Source organism: Heliangelus exortis, chromosome 2, assembly GCF_036169615.1.
Source record: "Heliangelus exortis chromosome 2, bHelExo1.hap1, whole genome shotgun sequence".
In the NCBI taxonomy this organism is placed as follows: domain Eukaryota; kingdom Metazoa; phylum Chordata; class Aves; order Apodiformes; family Trochilidae; genus Heliangelus; species Heliangelus exortis.
Genome location: NC_092423.1, coordinates 64450593 through 64473412, shown reverse-complemented (window position 1 = coordinate 64473412; position 22820 = coordinate 64450593). Strand labels below are relative to the sequence as shown.

The 22820-nt window shown below is 42.9% G+C and overlaps 2 protein-coding genes and 1 long non-coding RNA gene across 3 annotated transcripts in view; 1 reads left to right on the top strand and 2 right to left on the bottom strand.

Annotated features, from left to right (window-relative positions):
- Positions 1–1321, bottom strand: part of ELOVL2 (ELOVL fatty acid elongase 2) — a 48308-nt gene extending 46987 nt beyond the window's left edge. The window contains exon 1 of the mRNA XM_071736459.1: positions 1183–1321. Within this exon, the coding sequence (XP_071592560.1) occupies positions 1183–1185 (3 nt within the window). The 5' untranslated portion in view covers positions 1186–1321. The remainder of the gene's footprint in view (positions 1–1182) is intronic.
- Positions 1322–2821: 1500 nt separating this feature from the next.
- LOC139792711 (uncharacterized) lies at positions 2822–9853 on the bottom strand. Its single transcript, XR_011724362.1, has 3 exons — positions 9457–9853; positions 3773–3876; positions 2822–3485 (listed from the first exon to the last, which is right to left on the bottom strand). It is a non-coding gene; the product is annotated as an uncharacterized lncRNA (long non-coding RNA).
- Positions 9854–9930: 77 nt separating this feature from the next.
- SMIM13 (small integral membrane protein 13) lies at positions 9931–22471 on the top strand. The gene is made up of 2 exons (XM_071736450.1): positions 9931–10398; positions 18811–22471. The coding sequence occupies exons 1-2, from the start codon at positions 10323–10325 to the stop codon at positions 19002–19004; spliced, it is 270 nt and encodes an 89-aa protein (XP_071592551.1). The 5' UTR covers positions 9931–10322; the 3' UTR covers positions 19005–22471.
- The last annotated feature ends 349 nt before the right edge of the window (positions 22472–22820 follow it).

Sequence of the window (22820 nt, the reverse complement as noted above, 5' to 3'; positions counted from 1 at the left end):
AAGGCAGAATTTACTATATATGATGAAAAGACATTTGAAAAAAAATTGATATCTAATCTTATGAAAGAAAAAACTAGGTTCTGTTTCTAAGTGTCACAAGATTCTGATAAGATATGCTTGGACGAGTTATTCAGCCTTACTGTACCTCTGGCTTTAGGGCTGCAAAATGCCTGTGTGATACTGTCCCACTTTGCAAGCTGAATGAATTACTGTTCATAAACAGGATGAGCTCCTTTTGGGAAGTTACTGTGACTGCAAAGACATGATGTGCTATGGGGAAATGGTCCTACTCACTAAATAGGCGACTGCATTGTTCCACTTCGTTAAATGCTAAACTGGAATCTAAAACTCTATTGTTCATTCATTACATGGAAAAAAAAAAAAAAAAAAAGTGTTCCACTTTCTTTTTTTTTTTTTTCTTTCCACAGATTGCATGACTACCACGAGTGCTTCTATTAACACACCGCTGGGGAATAATCTGTTTATGTAACACGCTCAAACGCACCTCGAAATAGAGACAAAAATGCACCTGCTTGGAGCAGGGGGGGAGGAGGGGGGGGCTGTGGGTGTTCCCGCACGCCCGGGGTTGGGGGGTGGGGTGTGGGTGCTCATGCCTTACTCCCTCCACCCCGATCCCCCCACGCCTCTCAGCTCTCTCTCTGCCTCGCACGGCCGCGCACGGTGCTCCCTCCCTCCCGTCCCTCACCCGGGTGGGGGCAGCTGAGGTCACGCATGCTCCCCCCTCCCCCCCCCCCCAAAAAAAAAAAAAAAAAGAAAGAAAAGAAAAAGCCCACCCCGATTCTGACCCATAGGAGCAGGGGGGGCCTGAGACGGAGGAGGGCGGCCCCAGAAGAGGGGGGCAAGGAGGAGAGAAAAGCCGCGGCGGCTCTTCGCGGTCAGCCCCGGGGGCAGCGAGCGTGTATGCGTGTACATGTGAGTGTGTGTGTGTGCGTGTGTGCGTGTACATGTGAGTGTGTGTGCGTGTATATGTGTGTGTGTGTGTGTGTGTGCGTGTATGTGTGTATATGTGTGTGTGTGTATGCGTGTATATGTGACCGTGTATGTGTGTGTGCGTGTGTATGTGCGTGTGTGCATGCGTGTGTGTGTGTGGGTGATGATCCCGTGGGGAGGGTGGGTCGGGGTAGGGTCTGTCCCCCAGCGGCGGATGGTTCGGACACTCACCATGGCGGCGGCGCTGTCCAGGGTACCGGTACCGCCGGCTGGGCTCTGCCCGCGCTGCCGCCGCGCCGCGCTATAAGGCGCCGCCTCCTCCCCGGCTCCGCCGCGCCCGCCCCCGCCGGCGGCCGAGGGGCAGGTGGAGGAGGAGGAGGAGGAGGAGGAGGGGGAAGGGGAAGGGGAAGGGGGGATGTTGGGAAGCGATACGGCTGCGCTTGGATCGTCTGGGAGGATAGGAGAAGGGTAGAGTGCAAAGAGCAAAGAGGATCGGGGGATGGTGGAGAGAACCGCGGGGAGAGGGGAATGGAAGGGGTGAGGTTAGAGATGATGTGCCACCCGCCCCCCCTCCCCGAGGCATCAGTGGACAGAGGCCATCGGCCTTGGACAAGACTCAGCTCCGAGGGTTCTCCGTTGGCAGGTCAGCTTGGGGGCATGCAGGGGCAGTGATCCTGGTGTATCTCTGTTGTATTTAACAAGGAGCAAGCAGGTGAAGAGTCCAGCACACCCGTCTGTTGAGGAGAAGCTGAGGGAAATGGGGTTGTCCAGTCTGGAGAAATGGAGGCTGTGGGAAGATCTTATCATTCCCTACAACTGCCTGAAAGGAGGTTGTAGTGAGGTGGGCTTCGGTTTCTTTTCCCAATTAACAAGGGATAGAACAAGAGGAAACAGCCTCAAGTTGTGCCAGGGGATGTTCAGATTAGACATTAAGAAAAATTTCTTCACCTTTCTTTTTAAGTGTTGTCGGGCACTGAAACAGGCTGCCTGGGGAAGTGGTGGAGTCACTATCCTTGGAGATATTGAAAAGACCTGCAGATGTGGTGCTGAGAGACATGGTTTAGTGGTGGACTTGGCAGTGTGCTGGTTTATTGGTTGGACCTGATGACCTTAAAGGTCTTTTTCAACCAAAACGATTCAATGGTTCTAACAGAGGCTTCAGTCAATAGTCCAATGCTTCTATTTGCAGTTGAAGTTCTCTGACCTGAAACCCTGAATCTTCCATGCACTGTGAGAAAGTAAAATCAATGTTGACCTGCCACCTGATTGTGGCAACTCCCTGGAGATACGTCTGTTAGGAATTGATAAGCAAATGTTTACTCAGGCAGGCTAGGGGAGAGGCAAAAGTCACACAGAGAAGGACCTACTGACCTTGTCACAATTCTGCCACTGATATAAACAAGAAATAAAAAAAGTCAGTGAGGAGGAGGAAAGAAGCATGGGGGGAGAAGCAAAAAATTTCATGCCTTTAAAACTTAGTTTTGTTCTAAATGTTAACAAAGTCTTGCATCTCCTATAAAACATTTATTTAAACTGTTAAGGCTTATTGAAAATGCTTTGCTTCTTTCCCCATTTTCAAGAAAGCATTTTTTGCATGTGAAATCAAAATAATCTTTCTTAAATTTCTTAATTTGTATTGTACTTTCTAAATGAAAACTTGTGAAAAATGACATGTTCATACATGATCTCCCGCTGCTTCCCTCTCAGTTCTGGCAGTTCAGAGTTTTGTTGACCAGAGCTCAGAGAACAGTCTTTCCTGGTCTCAGTGGCGCAAGCAGTGGAAAGGGGACCTTGTGTGGTGCAGGGCAGGGAACACCTTAACAAACTAAAGCATGCTTGGTGTATAGATAGGCTAAACTTGTCCAAAATGTAGTGCTGATGTTCTGTACCTCAAGTCTTCCTTCCTGGTAAGTTCTTTGCCCACGTGTTGTTTCACCACTTGCTTCCTCTTGGATCTAGGAGCAGAGAGACTCCACAGGCTGTGAGAATGGTTATCTCCCCAGGGCTGCCTGCCTGCCTGCTCAGAAATTATACTGCCAGAAGCTTATCACAAAAGCACGTCCTCATGTGACTTCTAGCCCACTTTTATAGAAGCAGACTTGTTTGCTTCAGCGTCCAAATTCCAGGGTGTTAGTCTACAGTGAACAGCTGGAATTTCTGAGACTGACCTGCCAGACTTTGCTCTAATTCAACTTTTTAGTAGGCTGTTCATTTACGTCTTACTGTATTATTACAGGCCATCTTGAAATATTGAAGAGAAACACCTTTTTTATACCCTTTCTGTGCCCAAAGGAGAAAATTGTCCTCTTTCTCCAAGAGGTTACTCTTCAGGTGCTGCAGAGCAAGGAGCAGTTTGGAAGCTGACTGAGACAAAAATGGTAGTCACTCAGTGCATTGGAATGCTTTAGCCACACAATTTTTATTCCCATTTCTTTTTAGTCCAAAAAGGCTGGAGCTAGTGTGCAAAGCCAAATCCAGGTCTAAGAACATGGTAATAGAAACCACTTTTTTCTATTGTTCTTGTTTTTCTTTGCCTAAAACAGAAAGGAAACATGTTCAAGTTTGGTAAAGATGTAACATCTCTGATTTATTGAGCTCTTTGTAACTTACACATTGTATTAATACTGATTAATGTAGTTTCCTTCTGTAGCAGCAATTTTATTTTTTATCAAAATAATGTCTCCAATGAAGACAAGCATAGGAAGTAAATAGGATTCTGGCGGCATCTAGAAGAAGCTGTAATAGTATTACAGATATTTTTAACACCTATCTGATGACCTGAATTTGGAGATTTAAGGGTTGTGGCAGGATTTGGATTCACCTGGTTTTTATGGAGGACAATGCCATGAATATAGTTGGATCCAGGGCACTAAGCACAGCAGACCTCTGCCACATTCGTTTTGAGTGTTTGCTGAACAGCATGTTCTGCGGAGAGAAAAAGCAGAAAAATAAGTCAAAGTGGAAAATTTGAATTGCTTACTTCCAGCTGAAATTCCCTGGAAACAAGGAGAGTAAGTGGATGCAATTAAAACAGAACTTCATTCTGGGGCGATGCTGGTACAAAACTACTATTGCACAAAACTCCTCTTCACAGTGTAAATTCATGGGGCATTAGCTTGAGCCTCGCTGGTGCAGGGGTCGTTGTAGGTTGGATCTCATCATACATCACCCAACCTACAGAACAACAGACAGGTTGAGGTCAGAAGGGACCTCTGAAGCCGTCTGGTGCAGCCCAGCTGCCCATGCAGGGCCACCTACAGCCAGTTGCTCAGCCAGGGCTGCATCCACTCAGGTTTTTAATATCTCTCTCTCTTAGGAAGAGCACCTTTGGGTTGCAATGACTTCAGAGCTGCCAGATCCCATTGGGTTTGCAGCTCAAGAGGAAGCAGGCTGGACAAGGGAGCACTGATCATCCATCTATTAGCAACTCTCAGCTCCTGCTGAGTTTCAGTCAGGATAAAGTTTAAGTTTGAGAAAGGAAAGGGAAATCAGCTATCTCCCCCATTGGCAATCACTGCTCTTGATCACTATCTCTTCCAAAACTTGGAATTTAAACTCAGGACCTGCCTCTTTCACTAAACTGTTGTGTCAATAGCAGCTGTCCATCTCACTGGCAAAAAAGTCTCTTCATTCCCTAGGCAGCAACCTCAGATGAAAGTGGGTTATCTTTCTTCTGTTATCCATTAATTTTCTAATTTTGACACAGAACAATGGTTATGTACCTAAAGATCTCAGTTCTGCTGGTGACGTAACAGCAAGTTACAAGATTGACGTGACAGAATTTTTGTTAACTCTGAATGCTCAAGAACTGTCAGTAATACAGCTGTGTTGAATCAAATGTGAGTAACCAGGCTAAAGCAAAAACATTTTGCAATTTAACAAAACAGGTTCGAAAGTTTGTCTTGTTTTTGCTCTGGTATGGTTGTTTCTTCCTAGAATGTCATTCTTTCTATGCTTTTCTTTTTTAAAAAAGTACAGGTAGTGTAAACTTTCTGTTCAGCTAAAGCTACAACTTGTATTAAATTGCCAGCCGTGAGCACAAACAAGAAAAATTAAGCTACAGTACACTTATGCTAGAGGAAGTACCGAGTCGAACAACTGGGCAGGTTGGGAGTTTTTGTAATAAAAGTTATTCTTTAGCACCCTCTTTCGGAACAAAGTAATACTGCTGCTATTACTCTTCAAGGCTTTGCTAAAGCGGGAATGTAATTATAATGTGTCCAGGAAAAGTCGTTGGCTGCAGTCACAGATACAGTTTAATTGTAGTTTGGTATTTCCTAAATTTAAGTAAACAGAATTTTCTCATTCCTCTTATGCTTATCATCCTTGATATAAATAATCCACATTGTTCCCTGAAACCAGCCAAGAACTGAGAAAAAAACTGATGGCTTTGAACCAAAACCTGAAGCTAAGTTATTACAGGAGACCACATTTAGATGGGCTGTTCCTCCTCTGAGGAGTCTGGTGGGGTTAACTTGCTGTGAATTGTGGATGGATCTGAATGACCCCTCTCAGACCAGCGAGTATGGAGTGTTAGGGACACATACGGAGGTCCCAGCCTGGGACCATGATCCTACCATGACCTGCACCTTAGTCTTTCCCCAGAGAGCTCACAGTGTGATGCATAAAGGTGTAACAGAGAGGGAAAGGGGTAGAAGACATCTGGTCTTTGTGTTCCTGCCCTGGGGACAGAGTGGCTAGAGAGCAACCAGGCAGAAAGGGACCTGGGAGTCTGGATTGACAGGAAGCTGAACATGAGCCAGCAGTGTGCCCAGGTGGCCAAGAAGGCCAATGGCATCCTGGCCTGTATCTGGAACAGCGTGGCCAGCAGGTCCAAGGAAGGGATTCTGCCCCTGTGCTCAGCGCTGGTGAGGCCACACCTCGAGTCCTGTGTCCAGTTCTGGGCCCCTCAGTTCAGGAAGGAGATTGAGGTCCTGGAGCAGGTCCAAAGGAGGGCAACCAGGCTGGTGAAGGGACTCGAGCACAGATCCTATGAGGAGAGGCTGAGGGAGCTGGGGCTGTTCAGCCTGGAGAAGAGGAGATTCAGGGGAGACCTCATCACTCTCTACAACTCCCTGAAAGGAGGGTGTAGCCAAGTGGGGGTTGGTCTCTTTTCCCAGACGACTTTCAACAAGACAAGAGGGCATGGTCTTAAGGTGTGCCAGGGGAGGTTGAGGTTAGATATTAGAAAGAATTTCTTTACAGAGAGGGTGATCAGACATTGGAATGGGCTGCCCAGGGAAGTGGTGGACTCTCCGTCCCTGGAGATATTTAAAAAGAGACTGGATGTGGCACCCAGTGCCATGGGCTGGTAACTGCAGCAGTAGTGGATCAAGGGTTGGACTTGATGATCTCTGAGGTCCCTTCCAACCCAGCCAATTCTATGATTCTATGATTCTATGAAATAGTAATCTATTAATGCCAAAAGTAAGATAGCAGGGAGGAGGTCACCAGGTGCATCCTGAACAGAAGGGCTCTGTAAGATCTGTATGAACTGTCACTATCTGGCTACCTTCTGGGATACAAGTGATAGGCAGTCAAGCTCCTATGCATTGTTTTGGCTCTGGTAATTGTCATGGTTTTACTTTCAAAGGTATTGTATATGCCACTAGAAGGATTAAAAAAATAGGAGACAAAACCCCCCTGGATTACTTTAACTTGTTCTTCTTGTGCATAATCATTTTTTACAATAAGAGCCTTCAGCGAGACTCCTGCTTCATCACGGCATGGTGTGAATGATAATAAAGAAACAGAAGCCCATGAATTATTCAAGGATTCGGAAAAGGAGAGAAGGTAAACACGTTAAAGTCCCTGAAATCCCCTTTCAGGATTATAATACATTCCTTATATTACATAACTCCTATGCAGTTACAGGAGGTCATTTAAATATTGGTTGTCTACAGCTCATCCATGATTTTATTCTTCCTTTTGCTGTCTGCCTCAAGGTAACATTGTAGATTTGTCAAAGTGCTGAAGACTTACACCTGCACCTGACATCAGTGAAAGCTGTGCTATGAATAAATTAATTAACTCCAAGGCAATGATGAGATTTTCCCCAGATGAAAAAGAGGCTGAAAGGGACACACCCTAAGTCAGTTGATAATTCAAAGGTGTATTTCAGACTCAGTCTTCTCCCTGGTGAAGGACAGGTAATAATCTCTCACTTTGTCTTGTTACACAAACTTAAACAAAAGTTAACTGCTGTGAAACAACTGGTTAGTCTAGATGCATCAGCTCTCACCCTGAAAATAAGGTTTGTACCCTCAGCATCTGCAGTTTTCTTCTTGTTGCTGATCTTTAGCTCTCTGATTTGCAGTATTGTGTGGCCTTCCTGCTCTGTGGAAACCTGTCAAATGCTGCTGCTTTCAGCTCACCCATGGTCTGGTTTTCTACAGCTCACCCATGATTTCATTCATCCTTCTGCTGTCTGCCTGAAGGTAACCAACTGCAGACATGTCAAAGTGCTGAGCACTCACTTACAGCTGCACTTGACAGAAGTCCTCTAAATGCCTGCTCACCAGTCTTGTGCTGCATTCCCTTTGTTGTTTGATGACCTTATCATCCTCTTTCCTGAACTCCCAGAGCAGGCAACAAGCAACTAAAAGATACTGTCTAGCATAGTGGCTGAAGCACTATAAGGGGAGGTAGAAGTTCAAACCCCACAAGCAAGGGGTAACTGTGGGTGTTACACTGTACCCAAGCCATGAGGAAAGAGGAGAAACACTTCTCCTCCAGCCATTTGGTGAATATAATCTTTATTATCCTATTTTTCCTGATATGTGAGATAAAGCCTTTTATTTGGGGCACTTGGAACATGTTGTGTCAACTGAAACATGTATACAGATTTCCACCTGAATTAAAAATTATGAAAAGACACTATATGTATTTTATCTAAGACTTTTCTTCAGATCAAAGTTAAATTACGTGAACACATACATACCCATCCCACCAGGTAACATTTGATGTACTAATGTGCCAGAAATCTGTACCAATACCAATGACAATGCATTTGGGATAAGTGAGCTACAATGTGGGTATGGTTCTTTTCTAAAAGTTCATGCTTGGGATTGCCCAACCCAAGCACCAGACCATGTGCTTGTCCTTGATGAACTTACAGGCCTGTATCCAATGTTTTCCAACACTTGTTCATGGCATACTATCCATATTCAACATTTAATGCTTTTTCCTATGATGTTCAAACTTCTCACATCATTCGTGCAGGCCTTAAGCAGTCTCAGGCCAACAGAGGGAAGGTCTGAAGCAAGAAGGACTTTCCCTGAGTGGAGGAGGACCAGGATGGGGAGAACTTCAACAAACTGGCAATACCTAAGTCCATGGGGCCTTATAAGTGGAGTCCTTAAGTGCCAAGGGAGTCTTTGTGATGCCAGTCTCATTTATTTCTGAAAGTGGTGACTGGGAGAGGTTCCTGAAGAGCAGACAAGAACAAGGATCACTCCTATCTTCCACAAGGACAAGAAGGGAGAACTACAGGACAGTAAAACTCTCCTGGCAATGACATCCTCAAGAATGTGCCTGTGAGTAGCTGACATACATTCATGAATGGGAAATCTTGCCTTGGGAACCTGAGGAAACTTAAAGTTATTTTTCATATATGGTAGTGATGGTTGCAGACTTGCTGTTTGTCTGGAATAAAGAAGTCTCCCTTAAGTATGGGTAGCAACTGCTTAGGCTTGAACTAGAGTGACAATTTAAGGTCGGGAGGTAACACCAAGGTACAAAGTTATTGAGAAATAACAGAAGATCTTTCAAGTTAAATGATAGTAGCAAATGACATGATGAGTGTGTTAGGTAGATTATTAAACAGGGCAGGGAAAGAAAAGGCTAGGAATGGAAGGGAGAACTCTTGGTTTGATCTGGTGAAGTGACAGCAAATTTAAGGCTGTAGTTGGGTGGCTGCGTGTGGAGGTAAATTTGTTTTACGTGTCTGTTGAAAGGAAGGGGCTTGCAGCATGCTCAATATGCATGAAACACAGTAGGAATTTTTAAAATCTCCCCTTTTAAGTATGCTAAATAATATAAAAAGGAAATAAAAAGGTGAACTGTATTAGCTTTCTCTAATGCCTCATTGCAATGGTAACATCTTAATTAGGCTTCTGTAGTAATGGATTTAAACACACAGCTTCAGTAGTTTTAGAAAGACTAATGGGCATCTTTTGCACTACAAAATTAGATTATAACTTTATGCCACTGCTCAAGGCCAAGTCCGTGTCAGAACGATTCCAGGAAGACACTATTTCCTCTGATTTCTCTTCAGAGGGAAAGACCAACTTTGATGCACTGCTACAATGTCAAAAGAGGGCAAGAACCAAGGTCATGCAAAATCTGATCCACGCCGGGGTGGCAAAGATGTAAAACCGCTGCATTGGTGAAGACCTGGCAGCCCTGCTGCCCCCTTATCGATGGAAAAGGTGGAAATTAAGAGCAGCAATGACAAGAGGGAGAAAGAGCAATTAGAGATCAGGTTGCTTCGCCTTCACGACTGACCTAAAACCACGCCACGGGGAACACTCTGTCAGGGCTCCACCCAAGGCCGCACCTCTACTTTACCACACGGGCTGCTCCCCTTTGCTCTCACGCAGCCGTCAGAGGCCGCAGCCCCTGGCCGGGCACCCACCCGGCCCACCCTGCCTGCCATAATCCCCGCCTTTCCCGGGGAGGGAGCGGTTTCACTGCGGGGGTTCAGCCGCTCCCGGGAACCGGGCCCCACTCCGGCGGAGTCGCAGCCGCCGTCCCCTCAGCCGGCCCAGGCGGGAGCGGGAGGACAAGGGCTGTCCCGGGCGCCGTTTGGCGCCACCGAGGGGCAGCGCGGGGCACGCCGGGAGTTGTTGTCCCCGCGGGCGGAGCGGCCGCCTGCCCACTGCCGCCGTTTCCAGCGGATGCGAACTACGACTCCCAGCATGCAAAGCGCTCCGTCCCCTTGCGTCACCGCCAACGCGAGTGGAGCCCCTCCCCGTCCCGCCCCTCTGCCGCCGCTCCCGGCGCCGGGTTGTTCAGCGGCGGGAGGGGACGGGGCTGCCGCCGCCTCCCGCTCAGCCCGGCTCGTTGCCTCCCCTTCGCCCTCCCGGCTGGGCCGCGGAGCTGCCCCCTCCCTTCCCGGGGAGCAGCGGGCAGCGATGAGGGGCGCGGCCGCCTTCTGGTAGCCGCCGGCGGGCCTTTGCTCTCCCCTCAGTCCCGCGGCGCCTGAGGCGGCCCGCTGCGGGGTAACCGGGCCCCCACCGCCCCTGCTGCCTGGGCGGGCTCTGACGGCCTCCGGTGGCTCTCGGCCCAGCCCGGCCGAGCAGCTGCCGCGGCGGGGAGGCGTCTTCAAGGAGGGTCCCGTTCCGTCCCCCGCTGCTGCTGCCGCCGGCACCATGTGGCAGAGCATCGGGCTGACCTTGCTGGTGATCGTGGCCACCCTGGCCTGCGTGCTGCTCTTCATGTTGTGCGGTGAGTCCCACCCCGCTACCCCCGGTGCGGGGTGAGGAGATGCGGGAGGGATGGCCTCCGGCTTCGGTGAACCGTGCCCGTATCCACCACCCTCACCCCACACCCCTCCATCTCCCTCCCGCTTTCACAATCTCTGGGGCTTCCCCGTCGCACAGATTGACGGAGGAAACTGAAAGGGCACCGTGCGTGGGTCACAGTGCCTCTTTCTCTTTGTTTCCAATATAATTTTGAGCGTGGAAAGGCTCCCAGAGCTTAATTCGGTGACATCTGAAGCTGACAGCTATTTTTTTAATGAACGGACAGCTGAGCACCCGCTCTGCACAGATTGTACATGGGGCTGAAATGCCACTGAATGGAAGAAGTAAACTTGTGTTGGTACCCCTCAGCTTTTGGCATCTGTTAGCTGGAACGGATTAAGAGCAGTTCTTGAGAAGCTGTCTGGTTTTTCTTACGTGCCGAGACTTGCATTGGGAAAGAATCGGCAGTGTACGATCAGTATATTGTATTTAAACATCTAAAAAAAAAAAAACAACAAAAAACCAAACAAAATAAACACCCTAAAAAATACCACCAAACTCAAACTATGCTAAAACGTGTATTGGAAGACTTGAGAGAAGATGGCAGAACATGCGGACTTTTAAGCGATTTTTGAAAACCAAGGGAGCCAAGTTAAGAATCTGCAGACATTTAATACTTTAAAAAGTTATTAGTTGTGGCCAGTACAGCAAAGAATTGTGAAAAGATTTTGCAATGTCAAGGGATTGGTTAGTAAAGTGGGAAGTGAAATTAAGTATTAAGAGGTATGGAGCAATGCTTGCTTATAAAAAGTGTGAAATGTATTCATGTGTAATTTATATAGGGATATAAAATGGCTTCAGACTGAGATGTTGGTATCCAAAAAAAATGATTAGCTGAAGTAATTGCAGTCATTTCTTCAAAATATCTGTTTAATTCTTTGTGGTAAGGATATAAACAAATCAAATGCTGAAAGTTTAAAATAAAATAGAAAAGGTCATTGTATTGCTGCAGGAATCTACTGTCTCAGGAGGAATCCAGTGTCTCAAATGGTGGAGTTTCTTGTTAAAGTGTATTACCTTATTAAAAAGAAATAAAATCCTAGTTTATTTTTAAATAGATAGGATGATGAGAGCTACGTAATGATTTCTGCATGAGGCACTCTAACTAGGTTAGATCAGGTTTGAGGTTAGCCTCAAAATAAGTGACTGGAGGAAGGATAGTGGTTATAAAGCTGAGTAAATAGAAAAGGTGAATTAGGAATGGTTGTGGAACTTACTCTTTACAGAGGAATTAGAGTACTTAAAGCTAAGTGACCAAGCAATAGGCTTAAAGGAAAAATTTATCTTTTACACAATGGGGAAATAAATGGCGAGCTAATTAACAAAGAGTATTTTGGATGTTGAAACTTTAAATGATACATTCATAGAAGAAGAAGGGTCAACATCTTTGAGCCATAGTGCTAATACTCAGGTAAGGGAACTTGTGAAATTTTGTTAACTGGGACTTCAAGGGTGAATGAGAGTGAGTCTTGTACCCTTTCCCTGGTCTTGTGCTTTTTTTTTCTGTGCATCCTGTGCTGTCCATTGTTAGAGAATAAACAGTGACTTCAGTGGGTGTTTCTTCTTATGTTCTGTATGCTTGTTAGTTGTTGTCTGGCCGCTTTTAATCATTTAGAAGGTGAAGCATGGTACTTGCTGGCGTTTTTATGTTATATATATGTATATATATGAGATCTTTGGTTACTCTTTTGCTGAAAGATGAAATGATTTTACAACATGCTGTTCAAAATCTGAAACAAGGGTAATTTTCTTCAGGCCTTTCTGCTTTTTTCTGTGTGTGACAAATGGAATTGAAATGCTTTTTAGCTTTGCCTGCTAACCTGAGCATCTCTCTGGTGTCCTTGCTTAGGGAGAGCAAAAGTAATTAATAAATTACTTGAGTTTTATGAATATTTAGCAGTTTGGGGTTCCATCTTGTGCATTCAACTTGGGCTCAGTGAATACTTTGCTTTGAATCTTTCATTGTGTTTCACTTTCAACAGTATTAGAACTTTTGGCAATTTTTTTTTATAAGTACTGAGCATAGGAAGCTGACACAGCCATCTGATGAGAGGTAGTGAAACAGCCTTATGAAAAGGACTTAGACGGTCAAGACCCTACAGAGCTGTAACTTGCATTTTGAGTGCCTTATAAAAGGGCTCATACTGTGAATGCTTGCAGAGAACAAGAGACTTGTATATCCAGGAGGCATTCTAGGTTCATGTGAATTTCTGCTGCTTATCACAAATATGATGTGGTAAATACTGTGAAAACTTAATGGTCAAAACACTTCATTTTACCACTTGAATTTCATGTCTTCGCTAGAAAAATCACAAACTGTCAGAAGTCATCTGGACCAGTTCTTCAGCTATGTGAAAAGCAACTGTCTATTCCTGAATTAGGCATTTATGCTTATAAAAGCACTTTGAATACATGAACTGATTTTCTTTTAAATATTTCTGTATGCTTGCAGCAGTTGCTGCTGTTGGCACTGCTAATCTGAATTTGTTAGGAAGCGTGGAAGGCTTGCAGCTATCTACATCTCTCTTTGTCAACTGATCACATCTGACATGGAAGCCACAGTGGGACTGTAAACGTAGCAATTTTTCATTTGCTCTTTTAAAGATGGGACTAAGGTAACTTGCTTCCACTTGGGTTTTTTTGTTGTTTTTTTCCCATCTTTTTTTATTTCTCTGGTTTCTCTCTGGTGGTCCCATTGCTACTTTTGTGTATACTGGGTGCCTCTGCAGATGGGAGGAACTCGTGCATAGTCAAGGATGTAGGATAAGATAAAATGCCAGTCAAGGTGAACTTGAGTGCTGGTTACCTCTGCATTTGTTTTATTTTCCCAATGTAGTAAATTGTGGAGCTGTGTGAAATTGCAGAATTGCCTTCAATGGAACAGATGGAAGTGTTCATCTCATTTGGCAGGAGAGGCTAATGAGATGTGGTTTGAGACATGACCTTAAAACGAGAACCATGTAACTCAAAGTCCTGGAACAAATGTGTGATTTTCTTCCTAAGTCTGAATTCAGTTGCAGATGGGAAAATACTTGAGCTTTAAATTCCACCTGGATATCTTTTCCTTAATGCTTTGTATAAACAGTTTTGTAACTGTTGTTCACTGAGTGAATAACCTAAAATACTTCAAAAGAAAAGTCATTCTTGATTAGACTAGCAGAGAAAACGCCCTTTAATTCAAATCTGAGTTTTGAAATGGTTAGAAATGGGAGATCAGGACAGAGTGAGTTTCCTTTTAGTCAGCAACCAGCATATGGAAGTGTTGCATTAAACAGGACTAGGTTGAAGGATGTGAGTAGAACCAAACACCATCTCCTGATGTCTTCTGTTATTCTACTATCAGAGTAGTACATGCTTCCCATCAGTCTCATCTTCTCCGTAGCAAAGTTACCCACTAGGGCAGTATATCATCTACATCTTAAAAGCAGTACAGCGTTAGAGATACTCATCTGTGGTCACACAAGACATCTGACACAGCTTGGAGTAGAACCCTTTTCTCACAAATCTCAGGTTAGCATCTAGAGCTCCTTTTTTACAGCTAGAGTTGCTTAAGATTTGCTGCTACACATGCTTCAGTTTTTGAATACAGGCAACATTCACCTTGGTGTTACACTCCAGTTCTAAAGTAGTCTTCATGTGCTAGCCTAATAGCATCCTGTTTTCAAGTCAGTTGGGATACAGAGACAAAATGATCTTGCAAGACTGCACTGGAAGTCATAGTAAGGTCAGAAATAGAAGCCAGATATTCAGATTCTGTCTTGTACCATTATGGCACCACCTTCTTTCCTGGTTTCAGTTTCTTAATTCACCTAAGACAAGACAGGTTGGTTTCCCCCAGTAGTCTGTATTATCCCTGTATTTTTCATTTTGTTTGCTCTTCCTGATTCAAATTGAAGAGGAAGACGTCCTCCAGTAAAGAACCCCCTCCGTTAGCTTTTGCCTACAAACCAGTACAAAGTGAATTAAATACATATACCTGAGTCTTGTACCCTTCACCTTTTGAGGGGGAGTAACGCTGCAGTCAGATGTGGTTTTTTCACCCTTTACAGCAAACTGAGCTGCTGTTAACAGTAGCAGAAAAAGTAGCTTTAATGAAGCATAATCAAATCATAGAACCTGTTTAACATCCTGATGTTGCATAGCTGTTGCGTACATCCATGAATGAGTCAGGAAAAGGCTTTGGCTCACAGTCTCAACTTCATAAACACATTGGTTCCATCATGATTTATAAGAGGGGTTGACAGACTGATGGCACCTGCCTGTGGCATGTTAGGTGAGACAGTGGCTCCCAGCTTTTAGTGAGCCTCAATTCTGCAAGGCTCAGAGCTGCCCTTTTGCCCGAATACAAAACACTGATTTGTGACAGACAGTATTTCCTGACTCTTTGGGTTTAACTACCTGCTACACCAAGGGCTGGAACCCCTGCTCTGTGTTTTGCTCACGTAAGCCAGATCCAACAGTACTTCTTTGAGAGGCAACTTCTTTCACCAATTAATGTAGAAATGTCTGTGTGTCATCACTGCTGGTGTGCTGAAGATGTATTGTGGGTATGCTGTTTGACTTCCACAGGTTCAGCCAAGCCAAGAGTGATTTGAAAAGATAAATCAAATGGCTAAAGAAAATCAAGCACTGGAAGACTGATTTGGATCAAATATCTTGTGTGTGTGGTTAGGTTAAACCAGTAAGACTTCTTTGGGAGCAGCTTACCTGAACAAAGTAAAAGCATTTGAGTCGGTGTCAGTTACCTGTCCAGGAAAAGCTCTCCAGCGGGAGAGCTGTAAAGCTAAACTCAGCTGCATAAAGGCAGGAATGCACAGAAATGCCTTTTTTCCTTTTTTTGTGTGCTTTGAATTAACTTCACAATTATTTTCTTTTTAAAAATACCTTATTGTGTAACTTGCAGTTCTTCAGTATGGCATCATGTTGGGTGTTACCATTTTGCAATGTTCTTGTTAGGCGGAGGAGTTAATAGAAAATGCAGAAGTAACTCAGTACTGTGAATCTGCCTCCAGGCTTTGCTTGCGTGTGTGTGCTTTGGTTTAATGGTGTATTTAGTTGATATTGTTTTGTAGAGTTTCTCTTACCCAGAATAACTTGTTTAGTAGTCTGGTTATTTCTAATGAAATTGTTATTTAAGTGTTCGGTAACAATGAGGTGACAGGGAGTCACCTGAAGGGTGCTGAGGGGGCAATCTTGATTCAATTTGTTTTGGGGTTTTTTAACTTTCCATTTCAGCTGGCACTGCATCTAGATCACATGAGAGAAAGAAATGTTTCTACTTTCATTACCCTGTACCAAAATGTTGCTTATAAAGGCTGGGAGATCCTGTGAGGTTTTGAAATCTAATTTTCAAGCCTGGTTGCTCTCCTGCTATTATTACTAAGCTGCTTGTAATTTTATTTTCAGTGCACCATGGTTTGTTTCACCTGTATTATCATTGGTCTGGTTGTTTGTCAACTATATCCAGTCTTGTTGGCTGATTTATTTACACTGCCTTGTTTGTAGTTTTGGGCTAGAAAGCTGTAAGGTTTGTTTATAATATCCTGTAGTTTGGATACTTGGACAAAATAGGGAAAACAAAAATAATGCTGCTTTTCTTGAGTATCTAAGGATGAACTGTGAATATTTTTCAGTATTTCTTCCCCATCCCCAATAGTAATTCTGCGTGTCAAGTGGCCTATTTGCAGTGATAGAAGCAGCATGTGGTCTGGTTTATCTAGCCTAAATTTAAAAACTTCCTTTAACAGGGTATTTATTTATACCAAATATATTCAAGTTGTGCTTCTGTAAAGTGTCCTATAACTGTTTTGGGAAATCCCTGAATATCTGTGGCTTTTCTCCCTTCCTCCATGGTGCTATTTGGAAGTGATGTGTATGTTTTGTGGTAATTCACTTTGAAGGTGGTTTAGGTAGCATTAAAAAAAACAACAACCAGACAATCAAACAACACCCCCACACACACCAAAAAAGAAAAAACAAAAAGCAAAACAAACAACAACAACAAAAAAACCAAACTCAAAAATCCAACCAAACCATTTTTAGCTGTTCCCCCCTCCACATGTATGCTTAAGTGGCTTTAGTAGAACGTACCACATGCTTTTCATGTACTTTTAAGTCTAATGCCTCAAATTTTGTCTCTGTCAATGAGTTAGGGAGCTGAAGACATTTTTAAATGGCTTGTAATATTCTCTTTAGCTCTCCCTTTCTTACAAGTGCCCTATATTCACTGGAAATATTTAATGCATTTTCTTTCCCATGCAGACTAGAAATGAGCATGTCTTTTGGAGATTTCTATACTTCTAATCATGTTTGGACTCATTAAAATAATGCATTGGTTTATGGTCTTCTGAATGCACACAGCATTGTAAGTCCTAGAGACCTAAAATACCCCTCAATGGAAACAACTTTCAGAAAGATGCTGCTACAATTTTTTTTCTGGATCTGGAAAACAAGTGCCAAACCCAGACATCTGAGGTGTTTTTCTAGGTGCAGGGGTTTTTACATTGTTTGTGGGACACCAGATTCAAATTCATCACAAGTCATTTAAAGATGGAAAGGAAAATACTTGGAAAAGGAAATACTTGGTTTAAGCCTTAAGAATTAATTTAGATCCTAAAAGGTTGGCATATGAAAGCTTTCCTCCAACTTGCCCAAGCAGCAGAGAATTTATGGAAAGTAAAGGTTTGCAGAAGTATTCCAGGAGTGACAGAAAGGGTGGGATCTTTCTTCACCATTCATGAGGGTCTGCTCATATTGGTGTGACTGATTGCAGAAGAGGAAGAAAAATATTGGTGCTGTGGCTACAAAAGTGCCTCTTATTAGTTTTCCTTCCTCTTCCCTAGTTGCCCACACTTGAAAGTCTGTTTTTGCTGACAGCTGTGTAATTTGGGAGTGAGAGTTGCCCTAGCTCTATGCAGTTGGGCTCTTAATAGTTGTGTGTCAGCAGTATAGGCTTGAAAAGTTAGCAAGAAAATGGGAGTATTAATTTATAGCTCTAGCAAAACAGCTGTTTTTTTGCTGTTGTAAATGATGCCTAAATAACATACATTTTCAAAGAGCTGTTTGAATTTTATGTTCCTGTTCTATGGATGAGGAAACTTGACTGGTTAGCTAGAGGGAAAGGAATATCATTAGGTCTCAACTCCAGTCTCTCTTTACCTATACTGGAGACCTTTTTAAAGGAAGACTTTGTTTAGGTTTAGATGTGTTCATATCTGCTTTTTAAAGTTCTTTTGCTACCTGTTATAGAAGCACTTACTCAAGAGAAGGAAGAAGCTGGTTCTTAAGTCTTTTTCAAGAGACATTCTAGAAAAGTGACCATCTCAACTCTTCACTTGCATGGTTTTGGCACTCAGAGCATTTTAGAAACGGAGCAGAACATAAATTTACCAGAGGATGTTAATGTTTGTAATGGGGTGTCTCTTAATCCATTTTTAACCCATCTCTTAACCATTTGGGCATGGTGAGGGGGCACCTTGAATATGGGGGATTGTGGCCTTTTGGCAAACATAAGGAAGACCACATGCATGTCAAAATAGGATTTGTTATAAAACATGGTATTAATTTAAAGATATCTGCAGATGTGCATAGTAGTGATTATGTGATGCATCACTTAAAATGTGATTTTCAGAATGATGCAGTTGCTGCGTGAGGGTAGAAGCTCAGAGAAAGTTAGGGGTTGGAAGGGACCTTGAAAGATCATCTTGTCCAACCAACCCCCCTGCCTCACCTACAGCACCTCATAGAGCAACGTGTCCAGGTGGGCTTTGAATGTCTTCAGAGAAGAAGACTCCAGTACCTCCCTGGGCAGCCTGTTCAGTGCTCTGTCACCCTTACAGTGAAAAAGCTTTTCCTCGTTTATGTGGAACTTCCTATGTTTTAAGTTTGTACCTGTTGCCCCGTGTTCTATTACTGGACATCACTAAAAAGAGCCTGGCACTAAACTCTAATGCTACCTTTTTACAGTGTCTGTGTAGTGAAACCTTAGTCCTCGTTTTGGGTGTAATCACAGAAGCTTCTTTTCTCCTGACATTTGAGATGTTGATCTGTGCAGTGATGATCCCACCTCCTGCTTGCTGTGGCAGTAGTATTTGGAATATGTAGATCCTTGCCTGGAACTTCAGTGTTTACTTCCTGATGAGGACAAAGACCAAGTCGATTTGGTGTTTACAAAAATGTAGAAAGGAGCGTGTGTGTTGTGGAGTTTAGAGTTGACAATAAGAGAACGAGAGCCAATAAAGTTTTTTCTCTCTTCTCTGGTATCCTTTGTCTGAGTGCTGATTGTCATTTTTTTATATGAAGTAACTAAGCAGTACCTTTTTTCTTCCTCCTGCAGGCTGGTACGTGGTCTGGCAGTTGTTTTTGTCCAAATTCAAATTCCTGAGAGAATTGATAGGTGATACGGGGTCCCAGCAGGGAGACACGGAGCCTTCAGAGACTGAAGCCGATCAGGAGACTCCACCCTCGCCTCTGAGAAGCAGACAGAAATCTGCTCGGCAGCGAAGGGTCCATACAGAAGACACGACTTAAAGTGGTCCGTGGAACTTCTGACAAAGTCTGAGTGGTTAAACACCTCTGCACTGTGTCGTTCAGTGGTTTGATCTTACTGAAAGACTGACTCAAGAGGTAATATTAATACCTATGGACCTTTGCTTCTGAACTACAGTGTGTGCTACTTCAGTGGAGGTTCAGGGAGGGCTTCAGCAGCAAGTCAGAGAATACTGGAAGAAGGAAAGGGTGGAAAGAAACCTCCGTCAGAAAAATGCTGAGCTGCAGTAGCTCCTATCTCTGCACACAGATTAAAAACAGGTCCTGCACCATAGGCTTAGCCTTTACGTTAGTCTGAACATAGTAAACATTTCACACTTGAAACGGCTTCTAAATTATTTTTTTTCTTCACAGCACTGTAACTACACATAGTGGAATTGAGTTTTATTTCCTTAGTTATGTATAAATATATATTTTTCTTCAACCTTGAGAATGCATGTGAAGTTGAAAAATGGTTGAAAGAATATCCTGCTTTAGAAAGTTTTCTGAAGTGAGATTTTAGTAATGTTCTTATATAAAAAGTATAAATATGAAAAAAAATCAATGTTAGATGCACATGATTTGGAGGTTTTTATTATCTCCTTTTTAATAAAAAAGGCAAAAAAAAGGAATTGAGTAGTAAGACCTGTTTTCTTGGGTTTAGCTAAAGAAGGGTTACAGGTTAAACAGCCCTGCTAGGTATCTGTATTTTTTTCCTGAATCTTTTACTCTACATCCAACTTGTGTTGAAGGAGGGAAGGTGCCTAGGTTATGTACTCACTGATTAGTATTCTGAAGTGTCATGTTTGGGTCTTGGATACTAAGCACTTCTCTAGTTTATGCTACACCTTTGCATCAGGTACATGGCACCTGATACAACTTCCTTCCTGGAACCAGTCAAGGCATTGTGACCAGTTTGGTAGACATCACTGTGACACTTTGATAGTGTTATAGCAATGAATTTGGTACCTCATGTTTGCTGAGGACTTACTGATTTTTACTGGTAATAAGCAGTTGCTCCTGTGTTTTGTGGAGAACGAGTTGAACAGCTATTTTGGTGTTGCAGTTCAGAATGAAGAGCTCCACTACTGTTTAATTAACATCTCTGAATATGGATGCATAAGATGGTTTGAAAGAGGAAGAACATGCATGTACCACCTCTGATGTGTGTGTGAGAGAGAAATACCAGCAGGTCTGGTCATGAGCTGCCTCAGTTTTCTTTCAAAGCTCGGATATTTGTTGGTGCTTGGATCATTGTTCCCTGTATAAAATCTTAAATGGGACTACAAAATTGGTCTTGCTCTTCCAGCTATTAGGAAGCTTAAACCTATGACTTTCCAGACTTGAGGTTTAGTTCAGTTCTATGCCTAAAAGCATCATTTGGGTTTTTTGTCAAGTAAGCCTATGTCTGGCAAAAGAGCACTCTTTTAGTGCCTTTGTTTTAATTTGGCATCTGAATACTGTTCTGAAGCTAATGAGAGCTTTCACTTCATAAAATGATTTGGCTGTTTCAGTATTAAAATAGGTAAGATCAGCCCTGATGTTCTTTTGGAATCTAAAAGTCTGTTTTGTTTACTAGCATGTGTGTATAAGCATGCTTTGTATTACAGGGTTACATTTTCAGGCATGATCAGGCAGTATGTGCACATACTCTTTAAACACATGTGGAAAGATATATTGACAGTTTCCTTCTTCTACCTTCTCTGTTGGCAAGGGAATGCTTAATGATGATTTTTTTTTATTTTTTTTTAATTAGTAAAATTCCTATTTATTCCAACTGAGCAAAGGCAATCAGATTCTATTCCCTGCTGCTTCCACTTGTTTGCCTTGCACAACTTAATGTCACAATTTTCTTGTATCTCTGTCTTTCCACATGATGACAATTTCAGTCTAGCAGTGCTACCCAAGTGCTGGTACTTTTTTCATAAGAAACACCTTTAGCTTCTTTGTCTTGAGCTTTGCTAATGTAGGCTTACAAACAAGATTTTTTTTTTGTGTGTCCTGATGTAGGATATTGACACTCCACTGCACTTCACTCTTACCTAGATTTTAGTGCACAGAAGATAACAAAAGGTTGGTGTTTGCAGCATCTTCAGCTTAGATAAGTAACATTTAACCCAGCCTCTGCTTCTAGTAGCTGTGAAGAGCTGTGAAGTTGCATCAATAGACCTGCTAGTCAGGAACAGCTCTAAAGGTGCAAGAATAAAGACTCTGGAGCAAGATAATGAAGGAAAAACCTGTGTGGGTTTTAATGCTAACACTGATCAAATATGCAATAAGATGGATGTGGAACCTCTGGGCAGTTCATCTACTCTAGCCAAACAAGTTCCTTCTACCTTCCTTGCTGTATGTAGGTGCATATTTCACTCCCCAAAGTTATTTTTGGTCTTTTTTTAAACAACTGATACTGTTTTTTTTAACGTTGCTGTGACATAGCTGCCGGCAACTCTGTCTGCCTAGTGTGTAACTTAATGATCTTATAAGAAGCAGGCCAAAGGCTTATATGATGCAGTTTGGAAGAATTGTGGAATGCTAATCTCTTCTGTCAATGCATCATAATTTTTCCTAAAGGAGTCTGTAATGATATCTTTGTACAGGGCACTTCATGCAAACCTGTAAAAGCAAAGCTCTACGTTTCAAAGCATATTTGTGACAAGACCTGGGTTGTGATTGCTGGCAGTCCAATGTACTCATGTCTTTGAATATTTTTACCAGTGTACTTCTGAAATGTTACTGGTGGGTAAGCACTTAGCTTTGAATCGACCCAATCAAGTCTGAAGCCTTATGAAAGCAACAGGTTACACAGTTGGTCTTCTTGTTTAGTGGGGTCTATTGTTAAAACTTGTCTGTTGCCTTATTGTTGCAGCCCTTCTCTTGAATGTATTTTGGATTCTTATTTTAAATACAGTCATATCACCTTTGTTGCAGGGGCTGTGTAACTTTGCATAAGCAGTAATTGCTGATGTTGTATGTGACAGCTCATTGAAAACAGTTACTGCAATGAAGGCTGGAAAAAACAGTGTAGACTGGTGGATAAAACACAAAGCCTATTGCTAAAATTTGAGTGGTGTAGACAATTTTGTTCACGCTGAATTGCATCATTCAGATCTCTTAGGGAGCCACTGAAGTTTATTATCGTGGTGATTTGATGTTTGCTCATAAGGCTAAGTCTATGCAGTTCATCCACTAAGCACTGCTGCTGTAGCTATTTGCAGTAAATGCCATATACTGTGCTGCAATTTGTGAGCAACTTGCTGCTTAATATGAGGTTTTACACTGAACTAGACCTGTGTGTGTGTGTTCTTCTGTTATTTTTGGAAATGATCAGCATAAAGAATGTGTTCAATGTGGTCACTTCTTCAGTGTTGCAATACTGTACCTAAAGCTTCGGTGGTTGTCTGTTTTCATCGTTAACTATTCTTTTAACTGACTGCACAGATGAAAAATAAAATAACCAGACTTGATATGAATATTTGACCCAAATGGTTTTCTGACTTGCTTTGGATGGGATTTTATTTGTAGGATAAGGCTTCTTATTTGAGTGTGTAACACTGCTAAAGAAGAGATGTCAAAAATCACAATCTAGCTGGGGCAGTACCTACAGACTACTTGATTTTAAAGGGCAGGTTGCTGTATGCAACTTTTTAGAGTAGTTGCTTTTAAAAGGGTGTTTTCCTGCTTATCCTTGAAAGCTGTAACATTGGAAAAAAACAGGGAATCTCTAATCTTGAAAGAATGGTTTGTTGTCTTACTCTTCTCACTGGCACAAACAACAGGCTACCAACCCAGTACAGTAAAATAGCAGCGTTACTTAACTTG